Here is a 20094-nt window from a genome sequence, read left to right as displayed (position 1 = left end):
GCAGGACTAACACAGAGAGACAGACCATTCACATAATTTAGACTCACTAGTGAACCTAACCCAACTAACTGCCTTTGTCCCACAGTCCAAAGACATGCAGTACCCAGAGAGAGCCCACGCAGACACTAAAATCACATGCAAACTTTACAGAGAAAGGCCCCGACCAGATGGTGGAGTCGAATTCAGGAGGTAGTTGTTAGCAGTGCGCCGCCATGGGTATAAAAGCAAAATTTAAACAATTAAAACAGCCATGACTAAATTGACTCTAGCTAAGCCTGTCGGGTAAATAACAAGATTAAATGCGAAACAGTTAAACTGAAATAGAACTCCAGTTTTAGACCTACAGTTTTACAGCTGAGCCACAGCGTCTCCACTGCCTACATGAGCTGTGGCCTGAGCTGCCAGTCATTTCACAACATCCTGCTCAGTCTTGACAATCACTCTGTTCAGTCCACAGCACCAACTCTTTAAGAATCCTAATTTAGTGACAGAGTCCAAGATGAGTTCTTTACAGCAGCATCAGTCAAAAAGTTTTGACTGCCATTTCACTGTGAACTTTAATGATGAAAGAAAGACTCTACAAACTGCAGCTTCTCCTTTATATAGTAACAAAAATCTGCATTGTATATTGTCTTTGATAACTTGCTGGCCACATATTCATTGTTAATGCAATCAGGCATGCCCTTAACCTTCAAATCGCCTACAAATAACATGGTAGCTGCTAGCTGGTGCTGACAAACAGGTTGGGAGTGGGAGGGATACTTCCTGTTTCTCATGAAAATGTGAAAAAATGTGAACCCTTGGGAGGAAGAGAAGACCAGACATATGGACACATTTTACGTGCTTTTACCGGGGAAAGTTACGCCACACGGTTTACAAACTTTTACAGTCATAAGATTATCGCAGACTAACCGTAAAGTCGATTCAGCTGACTAAAATATAGTCGAGTAAAACTAAAATAATGCCTAAATTATGACAAAAACTAAATGATCTTTAGTCAAAAGCTGAGGCTGAAACTAAATCAGAATGTGCTGTCCACTGGCACCTATTGTCTCAATGATTACTCCACATCTGTTTAGCTGTTATCTGTATCCATTTGGGGCAAGCACAAGGCTCTCTTTAAGGTGTGTGTGTCGTTTTTCCAACTACTACTACTGCTGCAATGAAGTATCAGGGTTTTTAATACAAGGTAAATGAGCAGGCAGATTCACAATAAATTCAAATGCTAAATTTATAAACTGGAAAAGATGCTTCAGTCTTAATCAAATTATTTTCTGCACCCTTTTCCAAATTCTAACAGTTGTGCCACATCGTTTGCTGCACTGCTCCTACAGAGCCAGTTTTACTTACTAAGGAGGGTGAATACAACAGAAAATAGCAATCCATGCATACTAAAGGGTTCTTAAATCTCAGTTTAGTTTTTAAGAAGATTTACTGAGACTACACCATCATGCTGTGGAAAATGAAAATGAAACCCAAATGAAAAGTTAATTTTCTTTCTTTATCCTTGTTTAGTCAGGACTCCAGATTTTCATTTTGACTTGGCAGGGCGCTGTAAACAGCCAGAGGCAGTCAGTGAGAGTGGTGTGACTGATTTAAGGGGGATCTAAGCCTGAGAGAATCCTTAAATTAGAGAAACAACAGGTGCCCGGTGAAAAGTCTCAAGAACATGGGACGTGATTATTTTTAAAGCTTTTTAAAATCTAAGTAAGAACATGGTTTGAAGATAAACTTCATAAATTGTGTTTCTCAGGCCTGAAGTGGTTGTTTTGGTTGTCAGTTACTATATGGACCAACGGATATGGAAGAGTTCCTTACTTTGTTCCTCATTAGTTTACAACTCATAGACGTTTTTCACGTGGTGAGTCTGAAAGCACAACACTGTCGTGCCTCTTGATTTTGGTAGCAAAAAAAAAAGTGGGGCTGAAAGATAAAAGCTGAAACAAAAAAACAAACACTGGGATTTTCTGATACATTTTATTAATGCTAGTTTTAATGTTGTCCCATTTACAGACTGGTCTGTTACAGGGCTTCTGTGGAACCTTCTGTAGAATTTGTATATTTTGCATCCCGCTCTTAGCATCATTCTATCCGTCTGTCTATGTTTCTCCTTATCTGGGGCCAAGTCACAAATAAGGAGAAAGGCCCAGACCCCATTCTCCCAAACTACCTCCTGAAATGTATTTGGAGGAACAAACTCCTCCTTGTGGGGCAGCAGCTTGTTGGCTGCCTCCTGACGAAGCCAACAAAAGCACTTCTGAGATTCTCAGAGTACAGATGAGATTCTGAGGGCACCAGTTTGCCACCTAAATACGATATGCCTCAAAATTCTGGCCCTGAAAACTATGAACAGAATTTATTAATAAGGACAGCCCTGGCATAGAACAACACCCACCAAGAATGAGTCCGACTTCTTGCTGAGCAAAGCAGAGCAAACTCCCATAGAGCCTCAAATATTCCTTATATTCCTGACGGGGCCAAGTACAGCACCGTGGAAAACGAGTGGCTAGCCATCCAGATGTCAGACTCCCTTAGCTATTACCTCCTGGGCCTCCCCTTCACCCTCTGTTCGGACCACGCTCTGCTGCAGTGGCTCCATTGCATGAAGGATGCCAACGCCCGGATCACACCGTGGTATTTGGCTTTACAGCCTTTTAAGTTCCGAGTGGTCCATGGGCTGGGGGTGCAGACGGTTGTGGATGACTTCCTCTCTCCTCCTCTCTGACACCTTTATTACTATATGCAGTATTGTCTGCTTTTTATACTTATTGGGCTACTTGCTTATTATAGGCTTAAATATATATAGGCTGTACAGTACATAAGATTAAAATTTACATTTTTTATGTCACTGAAATGTTTTATTATTTGAGTTAAAGCCAAAGAGAAGGTTGCAGATAATGTTTACATGAAACGTGTGTATACTTACTGCATCTGGTTTATTTAAGCAGGCATCATATGTTGAAATCTTCAGACTAATGTAGATTATGCATTTCTAATTTATTATTTTTTTGTAATTTTACCAATTTTGTTAATTACCACAGTCATACCTTTTAACTTAATTCTTGTAGATGTGATATAATTATAAAAACATTCATGCCATTTTCCCCATTCAACGTCTATAATTACACAAAATATCCATTAACTAATGAAAAAACCCAATTACAGAAACTTATTTTACTGTCATTTTTGTGTCATTTTACACCCAGTGTATCAATTTTATGTATGTACAGCATAAAACTACAAGTTAAGTTTTATCTTTTAAATAAAAATAGCTGTAAAATTATGTTAATCTTGCAACCATAATTTTTAGTCTTTTTTGTATAAAAATAAATACATTTTCCATAAAAATGTGAAAATCATGTTTATTCACAGGTACCATTTTTTTTCCGCAATTTTTTAATTACTTTTTATTTTACTTAGAAAAATTCTGTACATTTATATGAGATATTCTCTTAAATTACAGTTGTTGTTTTTACAGAGTAGATTTGGGGCCCAATAACATCTTTTACACCAGCAGACGTATCACAGCTCAGTAATTCTCAGTAATGCCGTCCTTCAGCCTGTGAGTCTTCTTATTAACACAGATTTGACAGATTTGTTGTAACAATGCGGTAAACCGGGCCGTGAAATTACGGCTGGATGAAATGGTTTTCTGCTGCTTGGTTAACTCATGTTCATGTGCACGTGAGCGTACACACGCGGGACTGTAATGACCAATCAGCAGATATTGTAAACCCTCAGTTTGCTGAGCTGATGAGTGGGGTTGGTAGAGCCTCCACGCAGAGAGACGCTGCACACGCGGGGAACAGCACTCCGTTTCCGTTACAGTCACTGTCCTTCTGAACGCTCCGCACACAGCGGTAAGTGCCACCGGGTCTTTTTACAACAGGTTGAGACAACACGGAAAGCTGAGGTGTTCGTGTCTATTTGAACACTTTGAGTTTGGTGTGTTTTCCACAGCAGGCTGAGCGTGGACCCTTTACAAGCTGGCAGAAGATGCGTGATTTAATTTGGGCTTTAGCCGCGAGCAGCAGGCACGCGCGCGCTCCGTTTGGCTGTTTGGTAACAGTGACGATAAATTCTGACCGTAAACATCAGCAGCTTTTATTTCGTCTGTTTGAATAAACACCAACAAAACGCGTTTGTTTCATATATTCTCCGCTTTATTCCTGTGGACTCTGTGTCCACGCTAGACCACAGATTTCATATCTAATGTAAAAAACCTTTAAAAAAATAATCTTGAATTGTTAGACTAATAGGATTAAACAGGTGTGGGTCACAGACCAGCGCAGTGGTAAACCCGACAGGTACAGTGAAATAAAAGAAGATGCTTCTGACATTGTTCTTTACGGTTCTGGAAGTTTGTTTAAGAATTGGTTTTCTGCTTCTTCATCTATAAGATGTTATTATCTATGTTAATGTGTGCTGAACTTTATGTTTAGTGACTGTGAACTTAGAAGTATAATATGTATATTATATATTATACCATATATAATCTCTGAAAGACACTACAACGTTAATGATGTAGCGTTAGTCGTTGTTTCGGTCATTGTGGTTTCTCAGGGCAGAAACTCCTACACAGACTGTAGCAGAGTCTCTATCACTACTTCCTCTGATAAAGTTCGGATCTAATTACAGTAGTTGGATTATCCCGCTCACTGAATACAATATTATTCCTTTGCTAATTTGCTGTGGATGTTTGTGTTACTAACCTCTCAGATGCATCCATCAGAGCACGAATGAGTGTGGACGTTATATCAAAAGCACTTGGAAAAAGAAAGTGCTTGTTTAATTGGGTGAATGAGGCAAGTTGTATAGATTAGAAAAGCACTATATAAGATCCAGTCCATCAGCGTTTGGACAGAAGACAATGCTAAATGTGCGTGTTTTCTCAGACTGAACATGTTGCCAGGTTTGGGTCACACAGTGGTATTTAATGATCGAGTAGATCAAAAATCATCTTGATCAGCCCTTTTCGATATAGAGCGTGTTTCTATGCTCCCTTTTCAAGCTGATTCATTGACTCAGCGTCTTCAGTGTATTCAGTGTGAATGTGTTTGTTGTACAAGACCTCGAGAACAGTTGGCTCCAGAGAACTCTGGAACAGCAGCTTCTAACACACTGCAGAGAGCATTCAGAACAGTTTTACTCTGACAGGTTTTCAGCTGCATCTGTCAGGACGAGAGCTGGTAAACTGTTGTTTGAAGACAACATCAGCTTTCTTCTTGGCTTGCTTGACAGCTCCTCCAATTACAGCTCTCTGGGTGTAGTATGCTGCGTTTGCAAATACTGCTGCTCATCAAAGCCAGATTAGAGAGAATAAAAAAGGATGCTGCTCTCTGTCCTTTACGGATGTGAAAATAGGATTTGAATCAGGTACAGCTCCTCAATGAAATTCTGTGTTGTACTGTCATTTTGCACAACCTCCTGAATATAACAGCAGAATACCACAACCGTTTTGTAACAAGAAAAGCTTGTCCTCTTGACCTCTGGTTTGGCATCTTGGGGAGATGTGAGCAAGCTGTTCAGCCTACCTCTGTCATATCATGTGGTAATAATGTTAGCAACAGTTCACCGGGAAGAGTCTTGAATAAACCTTCAACGATAAAAAAAAAACAGGTTTCACTTCAGCTCTTTCTATGTTATAACCTTGCTCTTCTCTGCAGCTGGCACAAGCAAGAGTGGCCCACGGACTGGTTGTACCTCATACTTTCTACATTGCCCTGCAACATAGCTATCTACACCATAAATCCCACGTTGGTACCGGGAGAGACTTGAAATTTATGATTTTCAGGGTTTTTATCGTTAACTCGGTTTCCCTGGGTCTTTTCCCATGTTGTAGTTGTGCGTCTTATTTTGAAAGAAATATTTATGCGTTACCATAGCGACCAGAGGGCATTAAGGGGCAGAGAGGAGGATGTTACTGTCAATGTTGTTGGTGCATTTCAGGAGGACGCTGCTAATAAAATTACACAGTGAATATATTATTATATTTACAAAATACCACAGTTTTTGTCTCATTCGTATCATTTTATTTTGTTGTGTTTATCCGCCACACCTTAAAGGCTGGTCCGTGAAAATATTGTCTGACATTACACCGATCTGTGGCACAAAAAAGGATGGAGACTGCTGATTTATCTGATAACCGTAACTATAGCCCTAACTATATGCTTTAGCAAAAAGGAAAGTTTGAAGCCTGATCTTGAAAGTAGAGATAGTGTCTGTCTCCTGAATCCAAACTGGAAGCTGGTTCCACAGAAGAGGGGCCTGAAAACTGGGGCAGTGACCTCCAGTACTGGGTGAGTGGCTCCAGCAGATCCCAGGAACAACATCTGAGATATCTCTCCAGAAGAGTGCAGACCTAGGAACAATACTGCCAGAACCCTCAGGACCCGAGCTTGAAGGAGCCCTCCCCCCACCCAAAAAACACCCTGCATGGTTCCATGAGGATTGGAATTCTGGGAGTTCTTCTCTAGTTTCCTCATAACCGTACCTAGTTCTGATGTTTAAACTGAATGGATGGATTAACTCATAGAAAAAAGTTCCCCTTAAAAATCTGTCAATCAAGAGTCTAAATTCAAGGTGCATATATGGTTTATTCATACTTCATACTCTCAAGGACAGTTTTTTTTGTGTGTGTGTGTGTGTGTGTGTGTGTGTGTGTGTGTGTGTGTGTGTGTGTGTGACCCACGTTGTGAGCCTGGTTGACGTTTGATTTGTATGGACTTTGTCATTTAAAGGTTTGACTAATATCTCGATGAAGTCTCTGTAGCGGACACTTTTCCAATAAGCTCTTCACCTACCACTGTGTAAGTGAGAGAAGATTCAGTGTGTAGGGCCGTTCACGTGGCTTTGCTGGCTGTACTGCGACCTGTCCTTCCTTGTGTGTGTGTGTGTGTGTGTGTGTGTGTGTGTGTGGGGGGGGGGGGGGGGGTTACTCTATAAATTCGTACTGTATGTTTGTGTTGTGCTCTGTGCGTTTATTATATTTTCTCCCCCATCCCTTTCCCCCCCTGCCTGTCAGCTCAGACTTAGTCATGCAACATATATAATGTTATAACTGAAATAACACAAATGGAAATGAATAAATAAACAGGTAAAAGAAACACACGAAGAAGAGGAGCCTGCAAAGAATTTATAGACTCATCCTGGAGAAGCAAACAGTCATAATTCTGATTGCAAAAGCTTCCAGACAGGACAGAGAAGATCCTGTAATGTACTGCAGGTGTTACTGCAGGTCTTTTGTTGTACTAGTAATATATGCTGCCAGTTATCATCTGTAGAAAGAATTAAGAAAAAATTGTTATTGGGGGGTAACAAAAAAATTCCCGTTGGTGCTTGTCTAATTAAAAACCAAAGTGTTTATTTGAAGTCTGCTTTTAGGAGGATGTTGGCTGCTTGTTTCTGCAGTATGTGAGTAATAGTGGGCAGGAAGGCTCCACTAGCTTCTCCTCTTGTAATCTGAATGCAATTTCTTTATTATTTGTCTCCTTTTATAGCACTCACTTTCTGCACTGGCATTTGTGTATTTAAGCCCTGTGACATGATGTTTCTCCAGCACTAACCTGTCTGTTTCAAAGCTCCTCTGGATGAAAGAGGAAGCACATTCCAGTGTAACTGTTACTTTGATCATCACACACAGTTAAGCTGCTATTCACTAACAGTTACTTTAATCACTTAGATGCAGGCTTCTTCATCATCTCTTGATTTGGAATATCCAGATTGAGATGAGATTATGTGTGGTAAGCTGTGAATTTGTAACTTTTCTCTTTTAGTCAAGAAGCAATGAAGATATTAGAAGAAGAATAAAGTCATAGATGGTTGTTGGTTAGTTTCACTTCGATGTTTGCACATGCGCCGTACCCCTCGGTGACTGGTACACACTCCTACATACACTAGAATAGTTAGACAATGGGCAAATCCATTTGAGCGGTAAAACCTGAGAGCTCCAGGTTTCTTCACTGTGTAATAATGGCTGATGTCCAGTCAGAATCAATGAGTCTGTGTGTGTTCTCCACCAGGCTCAATTCAGGCTTATTCATATAGTAGCAACCTAATAGGACAAATGGAGGCTGCATTAGGCAGAGGACGTCAGAGAGAGGGCAACAGTGACCAGGACATTTAAAAGTTAATGACTTAATGCTGAATTTGTTCAGTTCAGCGGTGTCGTCTCAAAGCATTTTCAGTGTGCAGGAAAGGAAAACATTTTTACCTGACACGACTCTGTTCAACTGTATCAACACTGAGTTATTACAATAGCTGATAACTAGTCTTGCTTGTCAGGGCTGCACTCTAGTGCTGAACACAAGAACTGATGTGGTTACATTATCATCCAAATTAAGCTCTGCAAGGCCAACGCACAACACCAGTGATTCATGGATTAGTCCGATGACGATCGGTCTGATGGGGCCTGATAAATGATAAAAGCACGTTTCCTTTCAGTGGACTATTTGCTGTGTAAGCGTTCCTTCTAGATCCTTCAACGTGATCGTCATGGTCCTGAGTCTGAGGACTCGGTGTTTTGTGTTTCTTTATATTCTTCTATATTCTTGTTTATTCTGCCTGTGTTCCCTCTGTCTGTCCATGGTGTCACTGTGTCTGCTCGTGAGTCTGCCTGCCAAGTTCAGTGTCCGTTCTGGTTCTCTGTGTCTGTTAGTTTCCTGTTTTATTCTGAAAGTTCATGTCTCATGTCAATGTGTTCAGTTTTACCTTTCTCCTGTCTTGTTAGCCTAATTTCTCCCAGCTGTGTCTCCCTCCTGTTGCCCATTCCCTGATTACTCCCCTGTGTATTTAAGCCCTGTGTTTTCCTGTGCTCCCTGTTGTGTCGTACCCGCAACTTGCTGTGTGTTCATGATTTCCAGTCCTCCTGCACCTCAGTTTAGAGTTTTGTTTGCTTTTGTGAGTTTTATTTTGTGTTGAAGTTTTGTTCCAGCAATAAAGCTGCATTTTCAGTTGAAACCTCCTTTCCTAAGAGTCCTGCATTTTGGGTCCACCACTCCTGCCTGCCTGCCTCACAGCCAACCATGACAATGAGTGCGCATGGCTTTATCAAATCAGTTTTTAAGTGTACAAAATACTACAGCCCTATCAAAAGTGAAGTAAAATATACTATTTATATTAAAACATATGAGTGTGCATATTCAGTATGTTTTTCAGCATCAGGCCAACAGTTGCAGATTGCTTACATAGATCCACATCAGTGTGTTTGCTGTGCATACGAGCAGGTCTGTGTCTGCTGCAGTCTTTTCATGCTCCGGGGAAAGAATGGACTTATTATGTAACCAAAAACTTGGTCGTTTGAACAGGAGTTTGTCTTTTTGGACCATTCACTTTGTTTTCAAATATTTAGATCAGGTATCAAAACGACTCAGATTTGGGGGAAAAACATGGGATTAAAATATTTCACTAAGAATTCCTACCACCTCGTGACATCCTCAGGTGAAGTCAGCAGCACTCCACACACACTATACACAGTGTGGGTAGAGCACCACCTTCCCCTATTAAGTTGCTTGACACTTTACCAGAATCCCTTCGAGGCGGTTTGAAAGGGGTTTTCCATGGCCTCTCCAAACTCCTCCCACACCCGAGTTTCTAATTCAGTCGCTGGCCAAGACACATTCTGCTTGGCCTGCCCGTACCTATTGGCTGCTTCCAAGCCCAAGAGGACTCCTCCTTCAGCCTGATGGCTCCTTGTAACCACGGTACCTGCCGTGGTGGTGACCCCACCGCCAACAAACCACCTTTCTTTACCTGGAGAGGGCACTTTACCCTTAACTGACCAAGAACCTCGGCGGCTTCGCACTCTGCTGCTGATCACCCCAGTGCAAGCTCGACGTTATTGTAGTTTTGGTAGCTTCATCAGACATGATGAGTTGATTTTGGCTGTACAAATAATGAACAGAGTTGGTGAAATAGGAAAACCTTGGTGAAGTCCCACACCTACCAACAATGATTTTGACGGTTGTACAAGGAGCAGTGAGCTAAATATCCCACACTCCCAAAGCAAACCGAATGCTGTAAAATTCAGTTAAATGGGCTGATTTTTGATTGATTCATTTCAATTTCAAATAGTTAAAGTGCTGTGCAAAGGTCTTGAGCCACCTCTCAGGTCAAATGTAAGGATAGGTTATAAGGCTTTTTGTCAATTTAAACCAATAATTAGACCTGAGCATCCTGTTTACAGACAGAAGTTATTTTCAGATGAAGCACTAATTTCACACTTAGTGTTGTCACTGCACAGATCACCTGCTGGAAGTGAAAGCTTGGAAAGAAAAACACAATATGTGACTAAGAACTGTGTTTTTGCCATAACTAAGGCTTATGGGTGTACAGGCATTGAGCAGAGTACCGTGTGACCTCAGCATTTTCCCTGCGTAGTGAATGAGAGTGCAGTGCATGCTGGAATAACAGGAACTCTGCTTTCACGCCTATGTTTGAAAATGTTAGCTGCAGACAGCGTTTGTTTCTGTTGTTTCTGCTCGTGTAACAAAATCCTGCACTCCCACATCGGGCCGTAAAGTGCCAAGAAGTTGATGAACTGCCCTCAGGATGAATGTTATTAAATGCAGAATTGACATTTGTTTGTATTTACTTATTTACAGATCCTTTCCACTGTCAGTCAAAACTGGAAGGACTATGACGGATAGACCCATCTGCCAGTTTGGAGTGAGCCAGCTGGGAAGATAGAACATTTGTGACTTCTACATCTCCATCACAAAGATGAGGAATATTATCCTGGGCATTGTTTGTCTCTGTATTTGCCTGACCCTTGATGATGCACTGGCTTTAAATGGACGGAGGACACACATAGCAGATGGAGAGGGAATAGAAGCAGCCATCAGAGGAGAGAAGTTGCTGAAACGAGTGAGGCGAGGCTGGATGTGGAACCAGTTTTTCCTGCAGGAGGAGTATACAGGCTCTGACTACCAGTATATTGGCAAGGTAAGATCTGTGCTTCCGTTAAGGTACACTCAGGATGACATATTCCCAAATTAAATGAAATTCTCTTAATTAGCAGAAAGCATAATGATTTACCACAGCTGATCACAGTGCAGTATCAGGGATACTGTACCAACTGTGTTGTTTCTTATTGTTGTTCTGGGTTCTCAATAATGACACTGTTACTTGAAGAGAAGGTATTTTATCGAACTGTAGTTCACATGTGTCACCTCGCCTCTGTCAGTGCGTCTTCCTTTTTTAAAACAATAACATTAAATAACATAGCTACTTTCACAAACCTAAACAGTCTCTTGTTTTTCTTACTTGTTAAACCAGGATTTGTCAATTTAATGTTAACAGCACAACTAGTTTTCAACAATCATGGTCAGTTCAACACTAGTAACCAAACATAGTGAAACTTACATAGATACTATGACATCATCTTCCAAACAGCATGCCAACACATTACATCTGGTCGATCATAGGTGGCTTCACTTGTCTTACAGATCTTCTCAGTGTTTGTTCTTGTGTATGTGTAGGTGTTTCAGGTGATAGTGTCTCATGTGTGTGTTGGGGTTGTTCAGCAGCCTCCAACCTCTGCTCCACTACTACTGGTCCCTTAAGAAGATCTCGGCGATTTCTTCTCAGCATAGCTCCATCTTCTGTCTGAATGATGTATGATCGTGGTTGATCTTCCTTTAGAACTGTCGCTTTCTGTGCCATGTGTTGGATTTGTCTTTGAGTCTCACTTGATCCCCAGCATGCAGTTCAGGTAAGTTCTTAGTTCCTCTGTCATAATAGAACTTCTGCTTTGCTTTCTGTTGCTCCTTGAACTTCTTCACGCTGTTTCCCTCCTTTGTTTTAAGCAGATTATCCTGAATGGGCAGGTTTGATCTCAGGCGTCGTCCCATAAGAAGCTGTGCTGGTGACATACCACACTCAAGTGGCGTTGTGTTGTATACTAGCAGGCTTTTGTCTGTGAACACTTCACTTGACACACCGTGTCGTGCAAATACGGCTTTCATCGAAGTGATTACAGCCTCTGCTGTGTCGTTTGCAGTCTACATACTTGTGGATACAAAGAGTAGCAGTCTGTGACCACAATATAGTCCTTTCCTCCAGACACAAAGAGGTCAGCCCCCACTTTCTGATATGGTCGGTCTGGCACTGGGTGTGGCTTTAGTGGCTCGGCAGGATTTCTTGCTTGATATGTCAGACATGTTGAACAGTTCGACACTTCATTTGTCACATCCTGATTAATCCGTGGCCAGTACATCACCTCACGTGCTCTCCTTTTACATTTTTCCATGCCTAGATGCCCTGCGTGTATCTTTTTGAGCATCTCTCCTCGCAGGCTCTTTGGGATGACAATTTTACTTCCCTTGAACATCACATCATCCACTACAGACAGTTCTGCTCTGCAGTTCCAATACTCTTGAATAACAGGTGAGCAGTGTTGCTTACAGCTGGGCCATCCATCTATGATGGTTTTGCGCAGTGCTTGTAATGATCCATCTTTGCTTGTCTCCGTTCTGATGAGCTCCATCTTCCCTTCTGCAACAGGAAGTGCACTTGCGACCATGCTCACATATGCTCTTGCATCATCCATCTTGGTGTTCGCTGGCTCATTCGGATCAACAGCTCGGGATAATGTGTCAGCTGTGTACATCAGCTTGCCAGGTGTGTACATCACGTTAAGCGTGTAACGTTGCAGCCGGATCATCATTCTTTGGATTCTCAGCGGACAGTCATTTAGTGGTTTTTGGAACAATGCTATCAGTGGCTTGTGGTCAGTTTCAACGCTGATGGCCTGCCCGGACACAAACTGGTGAAATCTCTCACAGGCGTATGTTATGCTGAGCAATCTGTGCATATCTTGTCTTTGCGTCTGTCATGGATCGCGATGCATATGCAACAGGCTGCCACTCATCATACTTCTGCAGAAGAACAGCTCCAAGCCCACTCTGTGATGCATCTGATGAGATCTTAATAGGTCTCATTGGATCATAAAACTTCAGAACTGGTTCTTTTGTAAGCCGCTTTTTCAAGGCACGCCATGCTTTCTCGTGTTCATGATTCCACTCCCATTCGATTCTCCTTTCAGTTAGCTGTCTCAGTTTCTGAGAGATTGGGTACGAATTTTCCCATGTAGTTTATCATGCCATTAAATCTCTGCACATCTTTCTTGCATTGCGGCCTCGGCATGTTTTCAATTGCAGACACCTTTTGAGGATCTGATCTGATGCCTTCACTGCTCAGGATATCTCCAACGAATGTCAGTTCCTTCGCCCCAAGCTGACATTTCTCTTTGTTCAGCTTCAGATTGGCTTTTCTGGTTGCTTCAAGAATATTTCTCAGTCTCATGTCATGTTCAGCTTTTGTGCTTCCCCACACAATGATGTCATCCATCGACGCGTCGACTCCTTCTAGGTGCTTATAGATCATGTGTATTGTCTTGTGATACACCTCAGGTGCTGAAGCAATGCCGAATGGCAGTCGCCGTAATCTGTTGCTGCCAAATGGGCTGTTGAACGTGCACAGTTTTGAACTTGCTTTGTCCAGCTTCAGTTGCCAAAATCCTGATGAAGTGTCTAGTTATTTGTCTGGTTATTTTTGTTACAGTTATTGCATCTCTTCCCATATGCTGGACATTTTTTAGGAGGATGTTGCAGTCCGCAGTGACCACAAGTCTTTTCTTTTCTGTCCCTGTTTGCTGGCTTTAATTGCATTTTTATTTCAGCAGCAGCAATCTCCTTATTGACTCTGTGTGTGTTCTTATTGACAGCATCCACTCTGCAGCTGTCACTAAGCAGTTCTTTAGCTTGTGCCCTCACTGTTTCAGCTGCTCTGCACAGTGTTAATGCTTTTTCCAGGTCAAGATTTTCCTCTCTCAGTAGCCTCTCTCTCAGACCGTTGTCTGGAGTCCCGCACACAAGTCTGTGTTTTATCAAAGAGTCTGTCAGTCCTCCAAATTCGCATGTTTTACTCCTGTTCTGCAGCTCTGTGACATACTGATCTATTGTCTCCCCTGTCTTCTGTACACATGTGAAGAATCTGTGCCTCTCAAATGTCACATTTCGAGCAGATCCCTCAGTACTGCTATATTTTAGTCCGCTACCTTTCTTCAAGTCCATCTTCTGACACCATGTCTTGTTTCTTTATGTTGTTGTGGGTTCTCAATAATGACACCGTTACTTGAAGAGAAGGTATTTTATCGAACTGTGGTTCACATATAAACAAACTTCACATCACAGTCCGCTCAGAGGTAACTCACTCTAGCTCTCTAGCTCCCCCTATAGTCTGGGTGTATTAACAACATAAAACCTGATACTAAGCAAATATGGATTTGCTGTTATCATTACGCCAACAGCTTTCATTTAAAATGTACTCACAGACTGACGATTGTTGGGCTCAGTTTCCAACTACATGGAATCTGTGCAAGGAAGTTTTAGTTTTAGTGAAGGGAGATTGGTGAAACTGAAGGCCTGTCTGGCGTTTGGTTGTGCTGTCCCTGGCGTTGCCTGTCGCGCCCCTTTTCCCTGGCATCTTCGTAGGCCGTCCTATGAGTGTCTGGTGCCGCTCGCTGGCTCTGGGCTGTTCCCGCCCGGCCGCTCCCTGCCTCCCTGTCCACGGCGGCGCGGAGTGAGTATGCAAAACCTGCGTTACGTTGCGCGAGCTTCAAAGTCTAGTGACTATTCAACTCCGGCCAAATTTGGCCTGGTAAACGCCAGATCGGTATCGAATAAGACTTTTATCCAATATTTTATCCAATATTTTTTGTCACACTACTTGGACTTTCTCTGCTTAACTGAGACGCGGATAACTGCTGCTGATTCCAGCGCCTTTGCAGAACTTTTGCCTTCGGACTGCTGCTATTTTAATGTCCCACGCAGATCTGGTCGAGGTGGAGGAGTAGCTACTATCTTCAGAGATCGCTACAAGTGCAAGCAGGTTTCATTGGAATTTTATTTTTCCAGTTTTGAACTGTTACTGTTTGAAATAGCCTGTTCTCCCCCTGTACGGTGCACAATAATATACAGGGCCCCAAAATACAGTAAAGACTTTATAAAGGAATTTGCTGCATTTCTAACTGAAGTCACGATAAAATATGACTCCTTTCTTATTGTCGGGGATTTCAATATTCATGTGTGCTGTCCAGATAAGCCCATGGTTAAAGACTTTTTGAATCTTACTGATTCTTTTAATTTACCGTATTTCCCGGACTACAAAGCGCACCTGAATATTAGCCGCACAAGCTAAAATCAGGGGAAAATCCTGTTTTGTACATACATTAGCCGCACCTGACCAAAAGCCGCAGGTGTTTCAATGTTGACTTATCATATGTAAGAGAATATGCACAAAGCGAATTGTCAGGAAAGAGATGGCTGTTTGGAGACACACCCCTTTTATTAATATTTTGAAAAACAAGTTATGGGTACATATTTGCACATGTAGTACATAACAGTAACCTACAGCACACCAGAAAAATAGATTCGGACTACCTTTTAGGCTCAGGTGCAGCGACACGGCTTTAACAAGAAGAAAAGTCAGTCATTCACCATCTTTCTCTTCTTCCTGCGCTCTAAAACCACCAAAGTCCTCTCCTCCAGTGTCGGATACGAACAGGCTCAGGGTGGCTTCGTCATCCACTCTCAGCTTCTCTCCTTCGTTGTCACTTTCAAAACCAAAGAAATCCTCGTTGTCAGAGTCGAACACCCTCTGAAGGGCCGTGGCGGTGTCCTCCTCTCCATCATGCAGCAGTCCAGCCCTTCAAAATCCGTTGGTGATCGTGGATGTTTTCACACTTTTCCACGCTGTCAGAATCCACCGGTGGAGTTGAGCATAACTTGCTTTTTGCAAGTTTATCGCCGCTCATCATCCACGCCTCCAGCTGAACGCGTAGCGCTACTTTGAAGTTTGTTTTTCGAGCTACTTCGTACGGCACTACGTTGCCTGGCGGACGGACATGTGACTAACATACCACTCTTGAACCCCGATCCTTCCGCCAGGCAACGTAGTGCCGTACAACAGCGGAACACACAAAACAAATCGTCTTACGATATCACAAAAATCATGGACAATCCATAGAAAAGCCGCACCTGACTAAAAGCCGCAGGGTTCAAAGCTTGTGCAAAAAGTAGCGGCTTATAGCCCGACAATTATGGTACATATGTAGTCCATGGTTAAAGACTTTTTGAATCTTACTGATTCTTTTAATTTAGTTCGATGTGTGTCTGCACCCACGCAACAGTGTGGCCACACTCTCGATCTGGTTTTAGCCCACTCATTGCCTGTTTTTAATCTGAAAGTCTCCGATCCTGTTTTCTCTGATCATATGCCGCTTCTGTTTGACATTTCTTTATCTAGAAATGAATTCAGGGGGCTTGTCCCTGCAAAGACATCTCGTTTGTTAAATTCTTCCACGGCAGCACGGTTCTCCACCTACTATAATCAGTTCTCCATTCCTGAGACACTCCAATACGTAGAGGAACTCAGTTTTTGGTTTCATACCACTTGTCAGACTGTCTTGGATATTGTCGCCCCTGTAAAAATTAAGCATCCTAAGACAAAGCTTGAACCCTGGTTGAACGATGAAACCCGTGCTGCGAGGCGTGAATGTCAGGGCTGAGCGGAGATGGAAAGAACATAACTTACAGGTCTCTTTACAAAGTTTAAGAGAGTGCTGGGCCTTATATCAGCTTACAATAAAAGAAGCAAAGCGGAAACACTTTGCAAACATTATTATGGTGAATTATCAGAAACCACACATATTGTTTAAGTCAATTGAGACTATTTTAAGCCCTCCCTCTGCTCTTAGTTTTGAGCCTTCACTTGAAATGTGTGAAAGGTTTCTGCACTTCTTTATAAACAAGGTAGCCTCGGCTAGGGCGCAGATTATTTTGCCCACATCTGACCCCTCTGATCTTCCAGTTTGCTCAGCTGTCTTTCAACAGTTTGAGTCGGTTACTCTTGCTCAGCTACAGGAGGTGGTGGATCATTTAAAGCCTGTAGGCTCACCTTATGATCCTATCCCTCCCCTTTTTCTGAAAGAAGTTTTTTCTACCATAGGTCCAACTATTTTAACCATTTTAAATAGCAGCCTTACTTCAGGTGTGGTTCCAAAGAATTTCAAAGATGCAATTGTGCAACCACTTCTTAAGAAACCTGGGCTAGATACAAACGCTGTTGAGAACTTTAGACCAATATCTAAGCTGCCCTTTTTATCTAAAGTCTTGGAAAAAATTGTATATGACCAATTGATCTCATACTTGAATGCACAAAATGTTCAGGAGATTTTTCAATCTGGTTTTAAAGCAGGCAGCACGGTGGCACGGTGGTCAGCACTGTTGCCGCACAGCAAGAAGGTCCTGAGTTCAATTCCAACATCAGGCCGGGGTCTTTCTGTGTGGAGTTTGCATGTTCTCCCCGTGTTTGCGTGGGTTCTCTCCGGGTACTCCGGCTTCCTCCCACCGTCCAAAGACATGCAGCTTGTGGGGATAGGTTAATTGGAAAATCCAAATTGCCATTAGGAGTGAATGTGAGTGCGAATGGTTGTCTGTCCCTGTGTGTTGGCCCTGCGACAGACTGGCGACCTGTCCAGGGTGTACCCCGCCTCTCGCCCTGGACAGCTGGGATAGGCTCCAGCGCCCCCGCGACCCTGAAAAGGATAAGTGGAAGCGAATTGATGGATGGATGGGTTTTAAAGCAATGCATAGCACTTTTAAGAATTTTTAATGATATATTTTTATCATGTGATTCTGGTGAAAGTGTCATTCTTATTTTACTCGATTTAACTGCTGCATTTGACACTGTAGACCATGAAATTTTAATCTCACGTTTGGAGCAGTGTGTCGGTATAACAGGTGTGGCTCTGAAATGGTTCAGGTCTTACTTAACAAACCGAACCTTTTCAGTTTGCTTAGGAAACTGTGAGTCCTCCCGAGCTCCGTTGTCTCATGGAGTACCACAGGGTTCCATTCTGGGCCCTATCCTGTTTTCACTTTATTTACTTCCATTGGGCTCAATTTTTAGAAAACACAGACTCTCGTTTCACTGTTATGCAGATGACTGCCAGATTTATGTTCCTCTTAAAAAGAAAGATGGGTCGTCTGTAAATCGTTTACAAACATGTCTGGAGGACGTCAAGTCGTGGTTGGCGCTAAACTTTCTTTGTTTTAATGATTCTAAAACTGAAGTAATGGTGTTCAGACCTGCCTCCACTGCTGTTCCGTGTGTTGATTTGCAATCCCTGAAATCATTCTGTAAACCAGAGATTGTTAATCTGGGTTTTAAAATGGATCCTGAGCTTAAGCTTGAAAGCCAGATCGGGTTGGTTGTAAGGTCTAGTTTCTTTCATCTGAGGCAACTGGCCAAAATTAAGCACTTTCTTACGAGACAGCAATTTGAAATAGTAATCCACGCTTTTGTAACCGTTCGGCTGGATTACTGTAATTCTCTTTATTTTGGGGTGAGTCGATCTTCTGTTTTTCGACTGCAGTTAGTCCAGAATGCTGCTGCACGCCTTTTAACTGGCACTCGTAGATACGAGCATATCACCCCAGTTTTATATTCACTTCATTGGCTGCCCGTGCAGTTTAGGATCCATTTTAAGCTGCTTTTATTTGTTTTTAAATGTTTGTCCAATGCTGCCCCTCTGTACCTCTCTGAGCTTCTTCATCCATACATACCTTCCCGGTCCCTCAGGTCGGCAGACCAGCTCCTCCTGAGCGTGCCCAGGACTAATCGTGAGCTCAGAGGGGATCGGGCGTTTGCTGTGGCAGCACCAAAATTGTGGAATGAGTTGCCTTTACATGTTAGACAGGTCAGATGTCCTCTCTCCATCAGAGAGGACAGATGGTTCGAAAGAGGAGTGAAAGAAGCCATCTATGTCCACTGTGAGCGACCATCTTTGAACAGAGGCGGGGGTTTATGACACCAACTCTCTGCCATCTATAATCCAGTTTTGAGATCCCTTCCCAGACGCCTTAATGCCCACTCACATCCTGGGCCATCTGACCTCAGGAATTCGCATGATAAGGTGGGGCCAGGTTTCACAATGAACACACCCGAAACTCTGGCTGATTGGGACTAGGGCTGCCACGATTAGTCGACTAGTCACGATTACGTCGACTATCAAAAACGTCGACGACTAATTTAATAGTCGACGCGTCGTTTGAAGCTTTGTAAGATCACAAAAGACGCAGGAATAAGTAGTAAGATTTAAGAGTGTAATAATGGACTGAAACAGAAGATGGCAGCACTGCATGTTCAAGGATGCCAGCTGCCGTTAAACACCAAAGAAGAAGAAACTGTGTCCCAGAATTCATAGCGCGGCCCATCGCGGCCCTGCTTAGTTTCCAACAATGGCGGCAGCTAGTTAGTTTTAATATTATTCTTATTATTCTTTCTGGGTCACAAAATAAACGTTTAACATATTTTCAGGCGAGAATGTAGCTGTGTAAACCTCAAATATCTGCTCAGTTTATCAAGACACCGCATATTTTCAAAAGCGCTCCGACGTTTTCGGAGGCATCTGTTACCCACTAGCTCAATAGCTAGCCGGGGGCTAGGCTCACTAGAGCCGTGAGAACACCGGACTCCCAGCAGATCATTTTCAAACCCACCGCCGTCTTTCACTACTCAGGTTAAACATGATATATAAGTCACTTAGATAACTTAAAAATGTTGTTTGGCTGTTTTCAGTGTTTTATTTGTTCCTGAGTAAATCTGTTTGGCTGAGATTAAAGTTATAGTTTTTACACAGCTGAATAAACGTCAAGCAGACAGCTGATTATCAGAAGTGTGAGAATCTACTCCGGTGTCCTGTTATATTTTAGATAGCAAGGAGTTTATTAAACTCCACCGAAACAATCTGCAAATTTCATTAAAATTTAATAAACTATCATCTTGTCTTTATTTTTAGTTAGCACATACCTTAAACACTTAAAGCTGTAAGCTAATGATAGTTATATAAGAGCAGATGCTGCTGGTGCAATAAGCTGTATGGTTTATGTTCAATGGATGATGATCTGATTAGTCGACAGATCGCAAAAGTAATCGCTGACTAGTCGACTATCAAAATAATCGTTTGTAGCAGCCCTAATTGGGACCCACGCCCAGTTTCACACCTTGGCTCAGGTGATTAGAGGATCATCA

General features: G+C 42.4%; 1 protein-coding gene across 2 annotated transcripts in view; it reads left to right on the top strand.

The window, feature by feature from the left end:
• The first annotated feature begins 3750 nt into the window (after positions 1 to 3750).
• The window catches only part of cdh6 (cadherin 6), a 66411-nt gene continuing 50067 nt past the window's right edge, over positions 3751 to 20094 (top strand). For both annotated transcript variants that reach the window (XM_085255182.1, XM_085255183.1), the window contains exons 1-2: positions 3751 to 3860; positions 10602 to 10941. In XM_085255182.1, the coding sequence (XP_085111308.1) occupies positions 10720 to 10941 (222 nt within the window). In that variant the 5' untranslated portion in view covers positions 3751 to 3860; positions 10602 to 10719. The remainder of the gene's footprint in view (positions 3861 to 10601; positions 10942 to 20094) is intronic.

The sequence above is a fragment of the Mchenga conophoros genome, linkage group LG18 (assembly GCF_057382185.1).
Source record: "Mchenga conophoros isolate Kocher_MC1m ecotype Shallow Benthic linkage group LG18, M_conophoros_male_GT1.1, whole genome shotgun sequence".
Lineage (NCBI taxonomy): Eukaryota > Metazoa > Chordata > Actinopteri > Cichliformes > Cichlidae > Mchenga > Mchenga conophoros.
Note: the sequence above shows the minus strand (reverse complement) of the source record. Positions and strands in the feature narration are given on the sequence as shown.